The sequence below is a fragment of the Chiloscyllium plagiosum genome, unplaced genomic scaffold (assembly GCF_037043375.1).
Source record: "Chiloscyllium plagiosum isolate Xiang-an unplaced genomic scaffold, Cpla_swu_hap1 HiC_scaffold_3, whole genome shotgun sequence".
Taxonomy (NCBI): Eukaryota; Metazoa; Chordata; class Chondrichthyes; order Orectolobiformes; family Hemiscylliidae; genus Chiloscyllium; species Chiloscyllium plagiosum.
Window position 1 is genome coordinate 40,581,501 of NW_028270141.1, and position 23,116 is coordinate 40,604,616.

General features: G+C 41.3%; 1 protein-coding gene across 4 annotated transcripts in view; it reads left to right on the forward strand.

Moving 5' to 3' along the window:
• sipa1l2a (signal-induced proliferation-associated 1like 2, genome duplicate a) overlaps positions 1-23,116 on the forward strand; it is a 598,903-nt gene that overhangs the window by 356,583 nt on the left and 219,204 nt on the right. For all 4 annotated transcript variants that reach the window (XM_087978567.1, XM_043680159.2, XM_043680179.2 and 1 more), the window contains exon 9: positions 15,653-15,927. In XM_087978567.1, the coding sequence (XP_087834693.1) occupies positions 15,653-15,927 (275 nt within the window). The remainder of the gene's footprint in view (positions 1-15,652; positions 15,928-23,116) is intronic.

Below are 23,116 nucleotides of genomic sequence, written 5' to 3' on the forward strand. Positions count from 1 at the left end.
TATCCTTTCTACCTTGGTACGTGCTTTTCTTCTGGCATTCAAAAACAATACAAAGTAACTGTTCAATTAAGAATGCATTTGTCTTTTGTTCTGTGAGCTCAATTGATTAGGTGATATGCTTCTTAAAGTGGGGGAGTATGATTATGTGTTCAGCTGTAAAATTATAGGTGGCATGATGCAATGATTACTGCGAGGGAAGATTCCACTGTTAATCCCCTTGTTAATTTAACAAATGTGATTGGAGAAATAGTGCAATTTACAAAGCACAGTTCTCTCTTAATAAAGCTGGACAAAATGTTTTAAGATTTGATGCAGAAAATCACACACTCCCTACATTGTGGGAAGAGACCATTTGGCCCATCAAGGCTGCACTGCCCCTCAGATCATCCTATCCAGACCCAGTCCCTATCCCAATAACTCTGCATTTAATATGGTGAAACCATGTAGCCTGCACATTCCAGGACAATATGGAAACTTTAGCATAGCCAATCCACCTAACCTGAACATCTTTGGGCTGTGGGAAGAAACTGGAGCACCCAGAGGAACCCTGCACAGATATGGGGAGAATGTGCAGACTCCACACAGACAGTCACACAGGTCGCTGGGGCTTCAGATTCATGAGGCTAGAATTTTAACCCAGAGGCACAAGTTCAAAATATTACCCATTGTGCTATCTCATTTGCCCCACTTCCAGCCTGTAATATACTTGCAGCAATGTTTGATTGCAGGTACAAGAATGGAAGATGGACATGTTTAATTTGGGTGATTCCAAGTGATGTCATAGTTTAAATTAATTGAAACCAAAGAAATACTCGTGCATTGAAGCTGGAGAAACTACAAACTGTTAAAACCTGAATAAAACAAAGACTGCAGTGAAAAGACTTGATCAGTATTTGAATGGTTCAGCAAGCTATTTGATATTTCTGCATACACAGAACTGTGCTCTTCTTGACAGCCTATTTCTGAATTTGACGTTATGTCCTTGCCTCGTCTGAGCTGCTGCACTATTTCTAGTTCATTCTCTGGTATTAGTGCATGTCTGTACACTGCTTTCATCCCCACTACTCACCAAAGTCTATACTGCAGATATTAACATAATTCTTATCTTTTTTTAATTATAATTTTAGTGCAGCATAATTTAGGATGTGTTCCTTGGCTTCAGACGCGGCAACTGTCTGTATTACACAGTGCCCCTGGGTCGCACTTTTTCTGACAGCTCAATCCTTTTTTGAGATGACTGCCTATCAAGTGTAAATATGTAACCATAGCAGCACCAGGCTCTGTGAGATGATTGAAGAGTCCTTTATCTATCTTATATTACAGCAGCTGCTGGGTGTGATTTTTTTTTTTCGCGCTCTCACCTTTTCATGCAGTGCAAGTCTATTTGAAAGTGAATGAAAGAAAATCCAACGAGTCAGATTTTGCTTCACTGTTTCTATTTTGCAGGCTATAAATGGCAATTTATCCAATATTTTGACATTCTGTAAGCTTCTGCCAATTAGTTCACTTTGCTTCTCTTCCTTCTCTGGAGCTAAAACTTGGCTGGAGGGTTCTGAACATAAATCTTTTTGCTTAGTTTACACTGTGGCTGTAGTCTTGGATTGTGATTGACGTGTCGAGTGCCAAAGTTAAAGGTTCAAAATGGTTCGTTCTGATCCAAAGCAACAGTGAATCAAGCTGGTATAAACACCTTATTGAAAATATCATTTTCTGCTACCAAAAAAAACACACTGCATGAATTAACCAGTTATATAATACTGCCTTGAACTACCACTGATTTTTCTGCAGGCGACAGTGTGAAAGCTGCAAGCATGCCTATTTCATTTCACCCTTGCAGTGTGCTTTTGCCTACTTGAATCTTGTCACTGATATTAAATTGAAAGTTTTGTTGAAATATGAAATCTGTTCACTGCAGTAAATCATAAGCACTATAATGGTAATTACACACATACAGTGAACACAGACAAATTGACTCAGTGCATAATGGAGTAAGACAAGTAAGAGGGCATGAAGATATCTGGGTTTATAATGGTTTTTCATAAGCTCGTTCAAATTACAACAAAAATATACAAGGTTATTATTACAGAATCAGCATGTACTAATCAACCTGTTCAGAGGTATTATTGCACTCCTCTAGAGCAGGTAGGATTTAAACCTGGAACTCCTGGCTTAGAAGTAGGGAAGCTACCATTATCACAAACCCCTTATCATTAGAGAATACCCATAATGTAACTGCAGCAAAATTTATTTTGTTAATTTTAAAGCACAGAAATTTTTCATTTATTCCCAAGAAGTTTTGCATTGATTTTCTTGAATTTTAATTTCCAGAAAATACAACTAAAAATCCCCTAAGCATTGATAGTAAACACATGCAATGTACCTCAATGACTGCCGCCCAGTGGCTCTGACCTCTATAATCATGAAGTGCTTTGAGAGGTTGGTCATGGCCCACATCAACTCTAGCTCCCAGCCTGCCTCGATCCCATGCAATTTGCCTACTGACAAAACAGGTTCACAGCGAATGCCATTTCCCTTTCCATGCGCTCGTAGCAGATGCCATTTCCCTAACCCTATATTATCCCTGCATTATCTGGATAACAAGGCTACCTATGTCAAGCTCCTATTCATCGACTACAGCTCCACCTTTAACACCATAATCCCTAATCTCAAAGGTCTGAGACCTAGATCTCAGTTCTGCCCCCTGCGACTGGATCCTCAGCTTCTTGATCCACAACCACAGTCAATGAAGGTAGACAACAGCACCTCCTCCACAATAATCCTCAACAATGCCACCCCACAAGGACATGTCTTCAACCTCCTATTGCACTCCCTATCAGCCCACAACTGTGTTGCCAAATTCCTTATGAACGCCATCTGCAAGTTTGCTGATGACACCACCGTGGTAGGCCAAATATCAATCAATGATGAGTCAGAATACAGAAAGGAGATAGAGTGCTTAGTATCATGGTGCAATGAGAACAATCTCTCTCTGTGTCAGCAAAACAAAAGAACTGATCATTGCCTTCAGGAAGAAAGGAGGAAATGCAGATCTGATGTGGAGAGGGTTGAGAGCGTCAAGTTCCTAGGAGTGATGATAACCAACAGTCTGCCCTGGACATCTCGTGTAGATGCAATGGTCAAGAAGGCACAACAATGCCCCTTCTTCCTTAGGCAGCTGTAGGAGCGTAATCCTGACCAGGTATGAAAATTCAGGAGGCAGGCAGAATTCTGGCAAGTGGAATATTATTCAAGCAGAAACCACTTAATGCAGGGAGAGGGCCAAAGGATCACCTCGAATCTGGCCTTGACGTACAAACATGATTTGTTTGCTTAATCTTTGGCTCAGATCAGAGAAAGACCAATGTCACACACTAACTTGTACAGTAAAAAAAACAGTATTGTATATAATTTTGTGCTACAATGACCTCACAACATGATTATAGCCCTTCCTTCCTAATCCATACATTCAATCCTGTAAAATACCTAATCAATGATGGGCATACCCAGGTTCCCATGATCTATGCATTCTATTCATTCGCATACCAAAGTTAATGGCCACACTCCCTCAGACTTGTCTCAGGTTGGCTTATGTCAAAGGACAGTTTGAATTCTATTATTCACTGTATTCCATTCAATTACTCCTCTTACATTTCTCACCATCCTAATTATGTATGCAAAAATACAAAAGACAGTTAATTCTAACTAGTTGCTATAAGATTTGTAATATTGGTGTTTGTTCGGAAGTTGGTTATAAAGTGTAAGGTTCGATACAGCTATTTCTCCTCTTAGTACTTTGTGATTAATGGTCTGTGAATAGTCCATTCTGTTCAGGACATAGAGAGGGTATTTCCTAAAACTAATTAACTAACACATATAGGCATTATGCTTTTGTTATGTGCGTTTTTTTAATGTTAAAAGCTATCCTTAAGGTTCTCTGGAGAATTGTTATCATGGTGGCGGCATGTTTCAAGAGACAAAAGATGAGATATCAATTTCTAGACAAGAGAGATTTCCAGGGGACCTAGCCATTGATAGATGTTCTGTATCCGCACATAGCGTAAGTGCCATTGTAAGGGGGTAAATCAGGTGATCAACTCGGGCTGCTAGCTTTTCTAGCATATTCCCTCATTCATGGTTTAAGGACCAAGGGAGTGTAGTTGAACAAAGAGACTTTGGAGTGCAGGTTCATAGCTCCTTGAAAGTGGATTCACAGGTAGGTAGGACAGTGAAGAAGGCGCTTGGTATGCTTTCCTTTATTGGTCAGAGTATTGAGTACAGGAGTTGGGAGGTCATGTTGCAGCTGTACAGGACATTGGTTAGGCCACTGTTGGAATATTGTATGCAATTCTGGTCTCCTTTCTATCAGAAAGATGGTGTGAAAGTTGTAAGGGTTCAGAAAAGATTTACAAGGATGTTGCCAGGATTGGAGGATTTGAGCTACAGGGAGAGGTTGAATAGACTGGGGCTCTTTTCCCTGGAGTGCTGAAGGCTGAGGGGTGACTTTACAGATGTTTGTAAAATCATGAGGGGCATGGATAGGATAAATAGACACACTATTTTCCCTGGATTGGGGGGGTCCAGAAGTAGAGGGCACAGGTTTAGGGTGAGAGGGGAAAGATATAAAAGAGACCTAAGGGGCAACTTTTTCACGCAGAGCGTGGTACCTGTGTGGAATGAGCTGCCAGAGGAAGTGGTGGAGGCTGGTACAATTGCAACATTTAAGAGGCATTTGGATGTGTATATGAATAGAAAGGGTTTGGAGGGATATGGGCCGGGTGCTGGCAGGTGGGACTAGATTGGGTTGGGATATCTGGTCGGAATGGACCGAAGGGTCTGTTTCCATGCTGTACATCTCTGTGACTCTATAACTCTTGTGGAGGATGTGAATTTCACCTTTATAAACCATTTCTCTTGTTTACTTAGGATTCGACAGTGTGTACATCACAAGAAATAGGCCATTTGATCTAACCATGTAGCTGTTTAGTCTTCACTTATGTTCTCCCATATTTACTCATCTCAGTCTATTATTGCAATCTGTATTCTTATGTCTCCTGTTGTCCCCTTAAATGTATCTATTCTCTTCTTCCACTTCCTGTGGTAGGGAATTCCTTATGCATACCACACCTTTAGATAAAGGAGATTCTTCTGTTGGATTTCCAGTGACCATCTTATATTTATGATATCTAATTATGCTCTTCACCCCAAGAGGAAACATTCTCTCTGCATCCACCCAATCAAAACCTTTCATAGACCTCTGTTATGACCTCACCATGTTTTGTTGAACAGAAAAGAGATTTAGCCAGTAAATCCTTATGTCTCACGTATACCTGCATATTTCTGTATCATTCTTGAAAATCTTTTTTGAACCTTATGTCTCCATATCTTTTCTATACAAAACTGACCAAAACTGCACACAAGACATTAGGTTTGCTCTCAGCAACATTTGATACAAGTTTAGGATAACTTCCTTTTTGTCAATTCCACTCCTTTTGCAAAAGAATTTAGTGCTTGGTATTTGTTTTTAATAGCCTTGCTAGCCTGTGATGCAATTTTCATTGGTTAATCCAAGAGATCTTGTTGTTCCTCGATTTCACCTACATTTGCAACTTTCAAGTTATAAGTGACCTCCATATTCTTCCCTACCAAAATGTACTACTACATTATCTGTCTTGAACTTCACTTGCCCATTCTGCAAGTTTATTTATATACTCCTGTAATTTATTGCAGTTTTCCTCCGTACTGAAAATCTCCCACAATTTAGTATAATCTGCAAATTCATACATTGTTTTTGTTTCCAAGTCAAATTGTTCTGTAAATAGTGAGCAGCAGCAATTCCAGCATTGATCTTTGTGGAAGATCACTTCCCACATTCATCCAGTTTGCATTCTGTTTTTGTGTCATAGATTAGATTAGATTAGATTAGATTAGATTACTTAGTGTGGAAACAGGTCCTTCGCCCAACAAGTCCACACCGACCCTCCGAAGAGCAACCCACCCAGACCTATTACCCTACATTTTCCCCTTTACCTAACACTATAGGCAATTTAGCATGGCCAATTCACCTAACCTGCACATTTTTGGATTTTTTAAATGATGATACTTCTAATTATCTTATATGCAAATATCTCCAGATAGATTTTACTACTTTTTTTTCCAGTCCAATGACATCTCTCCACTGTCAAGCCTCTGTTTTGAATGCAGCACCACTGTCATTGGTGACCCTGTGGCAAATGGAGTTTAATTTAGATAAATATGAGGTGCTACCATTTTGGAAAGGCAACTCCCTTCCTCTGCATCCACCACTTCCTCTGGCAACTCATTCCATACAGACACCATGCTGTGTGAGAAAAAGTTGCCCCTTAGGTCCCTTTTAAAACATTCTCCCCTCACTCTAAATCTATGCCCTCTAGTTCTGGACTGCCCCACCCCAGGGAAAAAACTGTGTCTATTTACCCTATCCATGCCCCTCATGATTTTATAAACCTCTAAGGTCACCCCTCAACCTTCGACACCCCAGCCTATTAAGACTCTCTCTATAGGTCAAACCATCCAAATCTGGAAACATCCTTGCAAATATTTTCTGAACCCTTTCAAGTTTCACAACATCTTTCTGATAGGAAGGAGACCAGAATTGCGCACAATATTCCAGAAGTGGCCTATCCAATGTCCTGTATAGCCAAACATGACCTTCCAACTCCTATACTCAATGCTCTGACCAATAAAAGAAAGCATACCAAACAGCGCCTTCACTATCCTATCTACCTGCGACTCCACTTTCAAGGAACTATGAACCTGCACTCCAAGGTCTCTTTGTTCAGCAACACTCCCTAGGACCTTACCATGAAGTGTATAAGTCCTGCTAAGATTTGATTTCCAAAATGCAGCACCTCGCATTTATCTGAATTAAACTCCATCTGCCACTTCTCAGCCCATTGGCCCATCTGGTCCAGCAACACATTTTTAGCATTGGCCCATCTGGTCCAGATCCTGTTGTAATCTGAGGTAACCCTCTTCACTACACCTCCAATTTTGGTGTCATTTGCAAACGTACTAACTGTACCTCTTATGCTTGCATCCAAGTCATTTATGTAAATGACAAAACGTAGAGGACCCAGCACCGATCCTTGTGGCACTCCAGTGGTCACAGGCCTCCAGTCTGAAAAACAACCCTGCACCACCACCCTCTGTCTTCTACTTTGAGCCAGTTCTGTATCCAAATGGTTAGTTCTCCCTGTATTCCGTGAGATCTAACCTTGCTAATCAGTCTCCCATGGGGAACCTTGTCGAACGCCTTACTGAAGTCCATATAGATCACATCTACTTCTTCTTTGTTACTTCTTCAAATAACTCAATCAAGTTTGTGAGACATGATTTCCCACGCACAAAGCCATGTTGACTATCCCAAATCAGTCCTTGTCTTTCCAAATACATGTACATCCTGTCCCTCAGGATTCCCTCCAAAAACTTGCCCACCACCGAGGTCAGGCTCACCGGTCTATAGTTGCCTGGCTTGTCTTTACCGCCTTTCTTAAACAGTGGCACCACGTTTGCCAACCTCCAGTCTTCCGGCACCTCACCTGTGACTATCGATGATACATGGGCGGCACGGTGGCACAGTGATTAGCATTGCTGCCTCACAGCGCCTGAGACCCGGGTTCAATTCCCGCCTCAGGCGACTGACTGTGTGGAGTTTGCACCTTCTCCCCGTGTCTGCGTGGGTTTCCTCCGGGTGCTCCGGTTTCCTCCCACAGTCCAAAGATGTGCAGGTCAGGTGAATTGGCCATGCTAAATTGCCTGTAGTGTTAGGTATGGGGTAAAGGTAAGGGCATGGGTGGGTTGCGCTTCGGCGGGTCAGTGTGGACTTGTTGGGCCGAAGGGCCTGTTTCCACGCTGTAATGTAATCTAAGCTAATCTAAATATCTCAGCAAGAGGCCCAGCAATCACTTCTCTAGCTTCCCACAGAGTTCTCGGGTACACCTGATCAGTTCTGGGGATTTATCCACTTTTAACAATCTTTAACTGTTTTTGTTGCTTCTTTTGCAGGAGAGTTTATCCAGTCAATTTCTGACTGTTTTGCAGCTTGTTGGATGACAGGATTTTTGAACTGAAGTCAATTAGCACCTTTATGTGCACCAATGTCAATTTACTCCTTTTGTCAATATGACCTGTCTACCTTTCAAGCAAATGCCATCCTTCCGCTATGAAAAGAGGATTTTCTGCAGAAGTCAATTATTTCGGCACGCGTCCAGACCAGCAGAGCTGGTTTTGCATTATCATGGCTGAAGGAACTGGCTTTGGCTGGATTTGTTTGCTACTTTTCCCACATGACTTTGAGTATCCTGTGTAGACATCTAGTGTGGAAATCCTCCATTGCCCAGCAATGTGTCTATAGGTCGAAAAGTGTGACGCTGGAAACGCACAGCGGTTCAGGCAGCATCCGAGGAGAGGAGAGTCAACGTTTCAGGCATAAACCTTTCAGAGATTGCTGATGAAGGGCTTACTCCCAAAAGGTTGATTCTCATGCTCCTCGGAGGCTGTCTGACCTGCTGTGCTTTTCCAGCTTCACATTTTTTGACTCTGATTTCCAGCATCTGCAGTCCTCACTTTCTCATAATGCTTCCATAGGATGAAACACTGTTGCAGATAAAAGCCTTTTTTCCTTTATAGAGATCTCTGGTGTCAAAGATCCTGAATTTTGGAAGGTCATATGGGCACAGGTGGTTTTGTGCTGAATTTCTTCTTCAAATATGAACTTTTGAGAAAGATTACTGCTGAGATATGGAATGATTTATGAAGTTTGCTGATTAGTAACAATATTGGAGGTTTAGGTCCTTGCCCCAGGAAGGGTTAGTGCAGGACTTTGGTCTTACTGATGTTGAGTAAATCACCAACCCTGTGGATTTGGAGAAATTGAGAGTTGTCTGAATGCAGCAAGCAAAATACAATGCAGTGAAGGGTGAGATTGACCCCAGAAAAGACCGAATCACCTCAGTAAAATGAAACAAGGGTGACTCATGAAGAGTCCCCTCTTACTGGAAGTGAAAATTGAAAGGAGCTGCTCATCCAATCTTGGGACAATCTCTCTCTTGTTCCCCCACCCCTCCTACATTTACTACCAGTTGATTCACTATTATGCCTATCATCAGCAGGAGGGGGGTGAAAACAGCCTATACTTGGAGGAGCACCTGTGGTGAACCAGACTGGTGAAGTCAAGGGGGAGCAAGTCTCCCAAGCAAAATCAGGGGGTGGGAAAATTCAATTTATCAGAAAAGTCAGTAGAAGCGCAAATGTGCTGGATGACGCTAGAACTGGATTTCGAGAAAGGAGAGGAGATGGGAAATCGAGAGGGTGACTGCCAATAGGAACTAGTCAACAACTAAATATCTAGCTAACTGTGGTACAGGAAAACCTGAAGTCACAGAAAACTAAGTCTTTTCAAATTAATGTGCTTTTCATGAATTGTGTTTCTATTTTATGCAAACATAATGTCTAACTTTTGACTGTTAATTTTAAAAATTTCCTTGTGTAATGTGGATTTAAGTTTAAATTTCCTAAACATCACAGTAGTGATTAAAATGGGAAAAAAAAATCTTGATGTTTCTTGATGTTATTGAGCATATTCATGATCTTTTCTGCTCTGGGAATCCAAATACCCATATATCAACAAAAATATTGAAAATAATGGATGTAGGTTTGCTTGCTGAGCAGGAAGGTTTTCAGACATTTTGTCACCACATTAGGTAACGTCATCAGTGAGCCTCTGGATGAAGCACTCTGGAGAAAGATACTAGACACAAAAAGACATTACCACTCTCACTAGTATCTTTACATACAGATGAGGAAGGATACCACTTCGACTGGGACAACATATCCATCCTAGGACAACCCAAACAGAGACACACATGAGAATTCCTAGAAGCATGGCATCCTATCAGCAAACACATTGACTTGGATCCCATTTACTACCCCCTGAGAAAAAGTCCAGGAAATGACATCACCATAGGAAAAGACATCACCAACCTAAGGAAACCCAAACACACAAATAGAAAGCAGGCCATACCACCAGCACTTCATCCAGAGGCTCACTGATGATGTTACCTAGTATGGTGTCAAAATGTCTGAAAACAAACCTTCCAGGTCAGCAAGCAAACCTACACCCATAACCTCAACCTGAGCTACAAATCTTCTCAAAACTCGCTAATAGAAAATAATGTTACTACTGACTGCATCTTACCTAAGTAGAAGAGTGTGGCGCTGGAAAAGCACAGCAGGTCAGGCAACATCCGAGGAGCAGAAAAATCAACGTTTCGAGCATAAGCCCTTCTTCAGGTAAAGGGCTTATGCCTGGAACATCGGTTTTCCTGCACCTCGGATGCTGCCTGACTTGCTGTACCTTTTCACTACCACACTTTTGTACTCTGATCTCTTGCATCTGTAGTCCTCACTCTCTCCCTGTGTCTCACCTAATTTTGGAATTACTAATAAAGTAAAAATAGCCCTCAAAAATCAAATGGTAGCCATCAAGAAATCTCAGAATGAATCTTTGCAGGAAAAATTTAGTTTGACCACTGTCTGAATATTGCTTGTTCTGTGGGCAACAGCAACATAATCTTGGGTATATTGTTAAGATCTGTTTATGCTGGGCAGTTACCTTAGTCTTAACCATCAGCCTGTTGAGGTTGAAAATTTCCTGTCAAGTAGAAACACCATTATGATCCCTTGTCATAAATGAGTTCCAAGATCAGAATGAATTAGATACCGTGTGAATGAGTTTTGAGGAAGGATCACTGGGCCTGAAACGTTAACTTTGATCTCTCTCCACAGATACTGTCAGACCTGCTGCGTTTTTCCAGTAATTTCTGTTTTTGTTTTGGATATTGTGTGGAGTTGGTATTACCATGCAGCCATGCTTGACCCTGTCCAGATATGAAAAGCTTAATTTTCAATCCATTTCAAAGAATGGTTGCTATTATTCTGTCATGTAGCAGTTGCAGGATAGTAACAGATTTTGCAAGATAATCCAAGTTTCTGATGGAATTTCCAAAGGGTTTCGTGTTTGATCAACTCAGTGGTCTTTGACAAATAAATGATGGTCATGTAAACCTTTCTCTGTTGTACCAGACACTTTTCTTGGATCGACTAACCAACAAAGATCAAGTCTGTGGTTACACTGGATGTATGGAAATCACATTGGGCCTCTTGAAGGTCATTCAGGAGGATTCATATGAGAATCTTCTCCATGTTCAAAAGGGACATGGCTTTCCCAAAAATTGATTAAGTCAGCCTCCTTGGAAAGTGAAACAGGTGAAGGCATTACAGGTCAGAAGGTAGTGTCTTTTATCAAAGTTTTGTAAACATTTCTGAGAATTTGAACAAGAATCATGATTGCCAGTTTCGTGCATTTCTGCAGGCGTATAGGTGTTTTATTCATTTGCAGGATGAGGGCGTCACTGGCTGGCCAGCATTTATTGCCCCATCTGGTCAGCTGCCTTCTTGAACTGCTGCAGTCCACCTGCTGTGGGCTGACCTACAAAGTCATTAGGGAGGGAATTCCAGGATTTCGACTCAGTGACAGTCAAGAAATGGTAATGTATTTCCAAGTCAGGATGGTGAGTGACATAGAGGGGAACTTGAAGGTGATGGTGTTCCCATATATCTGCTGCCCTTGTCCTTCTAGATAGAAGGTTGTGGGTTTGGAAGGTGCTGTCTGAGAATCTTTACTGAAATTCTGCAGTGCATCTTGTAGATAATACACAGCTGCTGCTATTCAGTGTCAGTGGTGGAAGGAGTGAATACTTGTGGATGTAGTGCCAGTCATGCATGCTATTTTGTCCTGGATGGTGTCAAGTTTCTTGAGAGCTGTTAGAGCTGCACTCAATCACACAGGTTTATTCAATCACACTCCTGACTTGTGCCTTGCAAGTGATGGAGAGGCTTTGGGGAGACAGGGCTGAGTTATTTGCCACTATTTCGAGCCTGTAGCTATTTTTGTGATGAGTTGAGTTGAATTTCTGGTCAATGGTAATCCCTAGGAATGTTGATGATGGGGAATTCAGTGATGATAAAACCATTGAATGTCAAAGCGTGGTGGTTAGTTTGTCTTTTGTTGGCGATGGTCACAGCCTGGCATTTGTGTGGCACGAATGTTACTTATCACTTGTCAGTCCAAGCCTGGATATTGTCCAGATCTTGTTGCATTTGAACATGGACTTCAGTATCTGAGGAGTCACGAATGGTGCTGAACGTGGTGCAATCATTGGCGAACATCCCCACTTCTGATTGATGATGGGCAGAAGGTCATTGATGAAGCACCTGAAGATGGTGGGGCCTTGGCCACTACCTTGAGAAACCCCCACAGAGATATCCTAGAGCTGAGATGACTGACCTCCAACAACCTTTGGGCCAGGCATGACTCCAACTAGCAGAGGGTTTGACCCCTGATACCCATTGATTCCAGTTTTGCTAGGATTCCTTGATGCCACACTTGTTCAAATGCAGCCTTGATGTCAGGGGTTGTCACTCCCACCTCACCTCTGGATTTCAGCTCTTTTGTCCATGATTGAGCCAAAGCTGAGTGGTCCTGGCAAAACCCAAACTGGGCGTAACTGAGCAGGTGCTGCTTAATAGCATTGTTGATGACATCCTGTCACTTTAGAGTCACAGAGATAAACAGCACGGAAACAGACCCTTCGGTCTAACTCGTCCATGCCGACCAGATATCCCAAACTAATCTAGTCCCGTTTGGCAGCACCTGGCCTATATCCCTCCAATCTGTTCCTATTGATAAGTCCAACTAGATGCCTTTTAAATGTTGCAATTGTACCACTTCCTCTGGCAGCTCATTCCACACACACACCATCCTCTGCGTGAAAAGTTGCCCCTTAGGTCCCTTTTATTATCTTTTCTTCTCTCAGCCTAAACCTATGCCCTCTAGTTCTGGACTGTCCGTGATCAAGAGTAGACTGATGGGGCATTAATTGGCTGAGTTGGATTTGTGCTGCTTTTTATGTACAAAACATACCTGGGCAATTATCTACATTGTCGGGTAAATGCCAATGTTGTAGCTGTACTGGAACATCTTGGCTAGGGGAGTGGCAAGTTCTGGAGTACAAGTCTTCAGTACTATTGTCGAAATATTGTCAGGGCCCATTGCCTTTTTTGTATCAAGTGTCTCCAACCATTTCTTGATATCACATGGAGTGAATCTAATTAGCTGAAGACTGGCATCTGTAATGCTGGAGAGCACTGGAGGAAGCCAAGATGAATCGTCCACTTGGCACTTTTGGCTGAAGATTACTGTGAATGCTTCAGCCACATCCAGTTTGCAGAATTATTGTTCAGACCAGATATCTTGTGTTCTTCTGTTGAATAGCTGGTATGAGGAGTAAAGCATTGGCCAGGACATCACTCAAATTTCTTTACTTGTCAAATAACATTCATTTAAGAGCATACTCAAAGACTTGATCTATTTCCTCTTCTTTAACATTGCTGAGAGAGTGCCATTCTGTTGAAGAGTAATGCACTTGAAGGGTATTAAAATCTGGAATGGCACTCATGTATATGGCTCCATTTATCAAAGAAAATTATGACAAAGCTACAACTGATATTTAACTATTGTAATAAGGAGAGAGCTTTAAATGCCTCCTTGAAGTTGTCTATGAAAGAGATATGCATTAACATTAATGCTTTAGGAAGTCTGGCACTTGTTCAGAGCTTTTTACCTGAGGAACCTGGGGAAAGAAATGAACTCCTATCCCAGGAAAGCCTATATATAATAAGGGAACATATTGAAGGCATTTGTAACATTTCAGGCTGATTTTGTGGCTAAATTTAGTATTCTGTTTCACATATTTGTACAGCTATATAACCATTAGATATAAACATATGCTGTATATCGATTGCATCTTTAAAATTGAAACCTTCAACTTGCATTTATGTTCTCAATTTCTGTGACCTTTGCTAATCTTCCATCTTGCATGTGATGTGAAGAGCTTGTCCAGAAGATTTTATGCTTGCCTCTTTGATCTATTTGCTCTTATTTTCTCCTTTCTCTCCTATAGTATCCATGAAGCTATTTAAAACAACATTTACTTTTGGTCTGTCACTAATCTTGTAACCTTTTGGAATTGAATTTAATCAATTCAATATACATCATAACCAGCTTAAAAGTAAACCTTTGAGTATATTCTTCAACAGTTAATAATTTATTTCCTCATGTCCCAATAGTCTGTCAATCAAACCTTTTGTGATATTTCTGTTTTCAGTCTCTGCTGAGAGTTTTCTGGAGATATTTTATATTCCTGATTTGAAAACAGTGATAAAAAGCAGTTCATAGATAAAATAACATTGTTTTCTTTGGTTTACCTAAGAAAAACAACAATTTAAAAAAAAAATTAAATCATCTACTAATGCGATATTGAAATATTTCAAATAGAATATCTATGGAAAAGCATGATTATTTATCTGACAGTATCAACCAATGGGCTGGAAGGAGATTAAGACTGAGTGGAGGACAATTGCATAACACAGATTAAAAATGCAAAATCAGTCCATACCACTACCTCCAGGAGTAATCGGTGAAGGAATTACCAAACATCTCTGTTCTGGCAAAAAATAATGTTGTCATTCTGTGCAACTAAGAAGCCATGATTGATGTTTGTTCAGTTTCAAATACTAAGGAGAAACTACTTGGTATTTCAGAAATCCATGTAGTAATCCGTGCATCTGTTTGTGGAAAAAACAACTAAAATCCAAAATAAACTTACTGACTGATTTAAACTTTGTTTGCAGTGTTTCAATATGAATGTTGTGCACTTGTCACTTAAACTTCGTTGTGATTTGTTTTCTGTGAGTTGTAATTCTGGGTTTTTGTTAGGATAAATTCAGACTTGCTGTGTCTCCTGAATTATTCTGGAATCTTCCTGAATTTAAGGATAGTTCCCCAGATATTGCAGCAATCCTAAAGAGAAATTATATGAACAACTTTCTTGCCCTTTTCTGATTCACAAACAGCATGACTGTACCATGTCCAGAATACAGTGCTTTCCTAAAATAATGTGGTGGATAAAGACGATTCTGGATTATAGTTATTGTTTACATCGGTGTTGACTGATTTAACAGGCAACCAATGACGGGGAGTGGAGTAACTGTATTTAGAAAACCACGGGATGAAATAGCCCATGTTGCAATTCCATCAAAGGTGCTAATACTAATTATATGAGCATAACAGATTAAATAATCACTAATTGTAAGAAACTTTGAAAATCCATCCTGTGATTGCTTATGTCCAAAAATGCCAAGTAAGTGGTCGAAGAGAGGACCTCCGGAAAAGCTTTTTCCTTCTGAAGATGATGTTGGGATATCGGTTTATTATTGTAAAGCGTATGATTGTAAATCAAATGTAATTGTGAATTTGACAAAGAACAGTTGGTTAACAGTCTTTTGTTGTCTAAATAGTTGCAAGATACAGGCTGTTTCAGGGCAGTCACACTACAGGCTATTTCAAAGTTCTGAACTGTGTATCTTTCTGAGGACAGTGTGTATTGTCAACACCAGATTCTAAATAAAGTCAGGCGAATTGACTTAAGTTACATCTTTTCAGGTCTAAATATATTTAGAGGAGACAATTGACAATGTGATTCTTCTTATCCAGTTAGTGACCAGAGGCTGTGAAACAGCAGAAATGACTCTGAGAAGGAACGGCCTTGGACAGCTAGGATTCCATGTTAACTTTGAAGGTATTGTGGCAGATGTTGAACCATTTGGATATGCTTGGAAAGCTGGCCTGAGGCAAGGGAGTCGTCTTGTTGAGATCTGCAAAGTAGCGGTGGCAACCTTGACCCACGAGCAGATGATCGACCTTTTACGAACCTCGGTGACTGTGAAAGTGGTGATTATTCAGCCTCATGAAGATGGATCACCCAGAAGGTAAGTAACTTTATCGTTTTGAGATATGTTGGTCAATAACTCATGGAATATGACTTTCGATAGATACTTCAAAACAGTTTGAATGTGAACCTAAGTATTCAGAGAATCTTTAACCTGAACATATTCATGGGCGACACGATGGCACAGTGATTAGCACTGCTGCCTCACAGCACCAGAGACCTGGGTTTAATTCCCGCCTCAGGCAAAAGTCTGTGTGGAGTTTGCACATTCTCTCCGTGTCTGCGTGGGTTTCCTCTGGGCGCTCCGGTTTCTTCCCACAATCCAAAAATATGTAGGTTAGGTGAATTGGTCATGCTAAATTGTCTGTAATGGTAGCTGAAGGGGAATGGGTCTGAGTGGTTTGCTCTTCGGAGGGTCGTTCGGCCGAAGGGCCTGTTTCCACACTAAGTAATCTAATCTAATCTCCATAAACTACAACAAAGTCCAATGATGTAATTGCCACCTGTCAGCATTTAATTCTATCCTGGTTTTAATATAACTCAACTTTTTTTTTAAAGTGACAAATAAAGCTGAGAAATGCTTTAAGATTTCTGCAGTGACAGTGCAAATTACCTATGACTACAGCATGAAAACAGACCCTTCGGTCCAACCCATCCATGCCGACAGATATCCCAATCCAATCTAGTCCCACCTGCCAACACCCGGCCCATATCCCTCCAAACCCTTCCTTTTCATATACCCATCCAAATGCCTCTGAAAAATGTTGCAATTGTACCAGCCTCCACCACATCCTCTGGCAGCTCATTCCATACACGTACCACCCTCTGCGTGAAAATGTTGCCCCTTCGGTCTCTTTTATATCTTTCCCCTCTTACCCTAAACCTATGCCCTCTAGTTCTGGACTCCCTGACCTCAGGGAAAAGACTTTGCCTATTTATCCTATCCATGCCCCTCATAATTTTGTAAACCTCTATAAGGTCACCCCGCAGCCTCCGACACTCCAGGGAAAACAGCCCCAGACTGTTCAGCCTCTTCCCTGTAGCTCTGATCCTCCAACCCTGGCAACATCCTTGTAAATCTTTTCTGAACCCTTTCAAGTTTCACAACATCTTTCCGATAGGAAGGAGATCAGAATTGCACGCAATATTCCAACAGTGGCCTAACCAAGGTCCTGTACAGCCGCAACATGACCTCCCAACTCCTGTACTCAATACTCTGACCAATAAAGGAAAGCATACCAAGCGCCTTCTTCACTATCCTATCTACCTGTGACTCCACTTTCAAGGAGTAATGAACCTGCACTCCAAGATCTCTTTGTTCAGCAACACTCCCTAGGACCTTACCATTAAGTGTATAAGTCCTGCTAAGATTTGCTTTCCCAAAATGCAGCACCTTGCATTTATCTGAATTAAACTCATTATTACATTTTGAAAAAAATATCCGTGTAAGGAAGAAACAATTCACAAATGGCATCCTTTGTGTAGAGAAGATAAATTTGACCTCCTCGTTCTACTTAAATTGTCAGGAACGTTTGACATGGTTGATGACACCATCGTCCTCCACTGTCCTTTTATTGTCCACCTGGCTGGGACTCCTTTTGATATGGTTCCATTCTGAAAAGTCGAAGAAATACTCTGTTGCAAAACTTCAACACTGTGTTCAGTTGCAATAGTGAAGTGGTGTCTTTATTATGTCAACAGGAAGCCAACACTGGATAGTCATAGCGCTTCTCCACCAAGTTTCTTATGAGTACATACACTTGTTTTCATTATCAGTTACATCACAGTGGTATTATGTAGCCAAAAGGCCACAGCACAATAGCTTCTGATGGGCTGATAATTGTGTTCCTATACAGTAACTGCAATGCAGAGACTTGGTATGGTCCTGGAGATGGTAAAGAATGTGTGCATTCTGCATAAAAGGCTTGCGGGGATAAATTGGTGTGATTTGGCACCATTTCGATGATGTGACAGTTGTCTTCCCCATTTCTTAATTGTGTCTTCATTTCTTTATGTTTCTTCTATTTCTTAATTGGGCTATCTTGATCCATTATTTGTGCATGGTTTGGCATTCTAGCTTCTGGTCCTGACTGCCTGCATTCTAGCTTCTGGTCCTGTCTAAAATAAATCCAAATTTTGCACCTACAATTCTTTTCTATCTCATTATAGTTAGACAATCAATTACAATAGTTTCCCTCCCTGGATACTGTTGATACGTAACATAATCCAAAGGCACTGCATGAGTTTACACATGTGCTGATGACAAATTATCACTATTTCTCTCAATTCCTCACTTCTACTAAATTATCAAACCTGTTTTTCTGGCATTCTGTGTGTCATAAAAGACACAATAACAGAAAAGTTGGTGTGAATGGGTTTGGACACAGCCGATTTGGGTTTATGAATGACCACTCATGCCTAACCAATCCACTGGAGTTTTTTTGAGGACATACTAATGGAACAGATATTGGAGAATCTTTGGATATGGTGTATTTGGATTTTCAGAAGACTTTTGGTAAGGAAACTCCAGTGGTTTATGGGCAAAGTTTAAGCACATGGGATAAGGGGTAATATATTCAGATCGATCAAGAATTAATTGACAGACATGAAACAGAGAGTGGAAGTAAATGGCTCTCTTTGTGAGTAGCAGGCAATGAGTGACTGGTGGGGTACTGCAAAAATCAGTGCTTGGAGCTCCAGCTATTTATGATACATATGAATGATCTGGATGAGGAAATCCAAATACAACATTTCCAATTTTGCTGATGACACAAAACTGAGCAAGATAGAGAGATGTAAGGAGGATGATTCAAACTGATTTAGACAAACTGATGAGTGGATAAACACAACAGATGTGTTTAAGCCACAACATGGCTTAATGTGATGTTATTCACATTGACGTGGAAAACAGAAAGGCAGACTATTGTTTAAATGGCTTTATATTAGGAAATGTGGGTATACAAAAGGATCTGGGTGACCTTGTACACCAGTCAATGAAGGTAGACAGGCAAGTGCATGAAGCAATTGGGAAGGCAAATGAGATACTGGCCATCTTTGCGAGAGGATTTGAATTCAGAAGGAGAGACAGCTAACTGCTGTTATACAGGGTCCTAGTGAGACCGCATATGGAGTATTGTGTGTTGTTTTGGTCTCCATACCTGAGAAAGAATACATTTGCTGTGGAATTTGCTTTTTAGAGCAGACAGAGGGTGGTGGTGAAGGGTTGTTTTTGGGCTGAAGACCTGTGACCAGTGGTGTGACACAGGGATTGGTAATGGGTCCACTTTTGTTTGTCATTTATATAAATGATTTGGATGAGAGCATAGGAGGCATGGATAGTAAGTTTGAGGATGACACCAAAATTGATGGTATAGGAGACAGTGAAGAAGATTATCTAAGATTATGAAGAGATCTGATCAATTGGTTCAATGGGCTGAGGAATAGCAGATGGAGTTTAATTTGGATGGACACGAGATATTGCATTTTGGTAAAACAAACAAGGACAGGACTTATACAATTAATGGTAGGGCCTCGGGAAGTGTTGTAGAACAGAGAACCTCGGGGTTCAGGTACATAATTCTTTGAAATTTGTGTCACAGGTAGACAGTGATTGGCACACTTGTCTTTATCGCTCAGACCTTTGAGTGTAGGAGCTGGGACGTCATATTGAGATTGTATTGGACATTAGTGAACCTCTTCTGGAGTACTGCGTGCGGTCTGGTTGCCCTGTTATAGGGAGGATATTATTAAACTGGAGAGCGTTCAGGAGATGTTGCTGGGAATGGAAGGTTTGAGTTATACAAATAGTCTGGATAGGCTGGGACCTTTTTCACTGAATCTTGAGGGGTGGTCTTATAGAGGTTTATAAAATCATGAGGGGACAGAGATAAGGTGAACGTCTTTTCCCTAAGATGGAGGATTTCAAAACTCGGGGTCATATTTTTAAGATAAGAGGAGAAAGATTTAAAAAGGACCTGAGATGCAACTTGTTTATACAAAGTATGGTTAGTGTATGGAATGAGCTACCAGAGGAAGTGGTGGATTCAGATATAGTTACAACATTTAAAAGACATTTGGATAAGTACACAAATAGGAAAGGTTTGGAGGGATATGGGCCAAATTTGGAAATGTGGAACGAGTTTAATTTTGGGAACATGGTCAGTGTGGACTAGTTGGACAGAAGATCTGTTTCCATGCTCTATGACTCTAAGAAAGAGTATAACAGAGGTTCACTAGGCTCATACTTAGCTGGCAGAACTGTCCTTTGAGGAAAAATTTGTTCAACTGGGCCTGTATTCAGTAGAGTTTAGAAGGTTGAGACATGCTATGATTGAAACACATTAAATTCTAACAGTGCTGTACAGACTGGATGCAGGGATAATGTTTTCTCCAGTTACAGAGTCAAGGATTAGAGTCCAGGATACAGGGTAGACCATTTAGCACTAAGATGAGAAAAATAAATCCCCACTCAAAGAGTAGTGAGCCTATGACATTTTGTACCACATAAAGCTGGGGAGGCCAAGTAATAGAGATGTACAGCATGGAAACAGACCCTTCGGTCCAACCCGTCCATGCCGATCAGATATCCCAACCCAATCTAGTCCCACCTGCCAGCACCCGGCCCATATCCCTCCAAACCCTTCCTATTCATATACCCATCCAAATGCCTCTTAAAATGTTGCAATTGTACCAGCCTCCACCATTTCCTCGGGCAGCTCATTCCATACACGTACCACCCTCTGCATGAAAAAATTGCCCCTTAGGTCTCTTTTATATCTTTCCCCTCTCACCCTAAACCTATGCCCTCTAGTTCTGGACTCCCCTATCCCGGGGAAAAGACTTTGCCTATTTATCCTATCCATGCCCCTCATAATTTTGTAAACCTCTGTAAGGTCACCCCTCAGCCTCCGACACTCCAGGGAAAACACTCCAGCCTGTTCAGCCTCTCCTTATAGCTCAAAACCTCCAACCCTGGCAACATCCTTGTAAATCTTTTCTCAACCCTTTCAAGTTTCATAACATCTTTCCGATAGGAAGGAGATCAGAATTGCACGCAGTATTTCAACAGTGGCCTAACCAATGTCCTGTACAGCTGCAACATGACCTCCCAACTCCTGTACTCAATACTCTGACCAATAAAAGAAAGAATACCAAACGCCTTCTTCACTATCCTATCTACCTGCGACTCCACTTTCAAGGAGCTATGAATCTGCTCTCCAAGGTCTTTTTGTTCAGCAACACTCCCTCAGAACTTACCATTAAGTGTATACATCCTGCTAAGATTTGATTTCCAAAATGCAGCACCTCGCATTTATCTGAATTACACTCCGTCTGCCACTTCTCAGCCCATTGGCCCATCTGGTCCAGGAACACATTTTTAGCATTGGCCCATCTGGTCAAGATCCTGTTGTAATCTGAGGTAACCCTCTTCGCTGTCCACTACACCTTCAATTTTGGTGTCATCTGAAAATTTACTAACTATACCTCTTGTGCTCGCACCCAAATCATTTATGTAAATGACAAAAAGTAGAGGACCCAGCACCGATCCTTGTGGCACTCCAGTGGTCACAGGCTTCCAGTCTGAAAAACAACCCTCCACTACCAGCCTCTGTCTTCTACCTTTGAGTCAGCTCTGTATCCAAATGGCTAGTTCTCCCTGTATTCCGTGAGATCTAACCTTGCTAATCAGTCTCCCATGGGGAACCTTGTCGAACTACTTACTGAAGTCCATATAGATCACATCTACCGCTCTGCGCTCATCAAACCTCTTTGTTACTTCTTCAAAAAACTCAATCAAGTTTGTGAGACATGATTTCCCACACGCAAAGCCATGTTGACTATCCCTAATAAGTCCTTGCCTTTCCAAATTCGTGTACATCCTGTCCCTCAGGATTCCCTCCAACAACTTGTCCACTACCGAGGTCAGGCTCACCGGTCTATAGTTCCCTGGCTTGTCCTTACCACCCTTCTTAAACAGTGGCACCACGTTTGCCAACCTCCAGGCACCTCACCTGTGACTATCGATGATACAAATATCTCAGCAACAGGCCGAGCAATCACTTCTCTAGCTTTCCACAGAGTTCTCAAGTATACCTGATCAGGTCCTGGGGATTTATCCACCTTTACACGTTTCAAGACATCCAGCACTTCCTCGTCTGTCATCTGTTCATTTTGCAAGATGTCACCATCTATTTCTCTATAGTCTATATCTTCCATATCCTTTTCCACAGTAAATACTGATGCAAAATATTCATTTAGTATCTCCCCCATTTTCTGCGGCTCCACACAAAGGCCGCCTTGCTGATCTTTGAGGGGCCCTATTCTCTCCCTAGTTACCCTTTTGTCCTTAACCCTTTGGATTCTCCTTAATTCTATTTGCCAACACTATCTCATGTCCCCTTGTTGCCCTCCTGATTTCCCCTTAAGTATACTCCTACTTTATACTCTTCTTAGGATTCACTCGATCTATCCTGTCTATACCTTACGTATGGAGGAGAAAGTGAGGACTGCAGATGCTGGAGATCAGAGCTGAAAATGTGTTGCTGGGAAAGCGCAGCAGGTCAGGCAGCATCCAAGGAACAGGAGAATCGACGTTTCGGGCATAAGCCCTTCTTCAGCATACCTTACATATGCTTCCTTTCTTTTCTTCACCAAATCCTCAATTTCTTCAGTCATCCAGCATTCCCTATATCGACCAGCCTTTCCTTTCACCCTAATAGGAATATACTTTCTCTGGATTCTCATTATTTCATTTCTGAAGGCTTCCCATTTTCCAGCCGTCCCTTTACCTGCAAACATCTGCCTCCAATCAGCTTTCTAAAGTTGTTGCCTAATACCGTCAAAATTGGCCTTTCTCCAATTTAGAACTTCAACTTTTAGATCTGGTCTATCCTTTTCCGTCACTATTTTAAAACGAATAGAATTATGGTCGCTTGGCCCCAAAGTGCTCCCCCACTGACACCTCAGTCACCTGCCCTGCTTTATTTCCCAAGAGTAGGTCAAGTTTTGCACCTTCTCTCGTAGGTACATCTACATACTGAACCAGAAAATTGTCTTGTACACACTTAACAAATTCCTCTCCATCTAAACTTTTAACACTATGGCAGTCCCAGTCTATGTTTGGAAAGTTAAAATCCCCTACCATAACTACCCTATTATTCTTACAGATAGCTGAGATCTCCTTACAAGTTTGTTTCTCAATTTTCCTCTGACTATTAGGGGGTCTATAA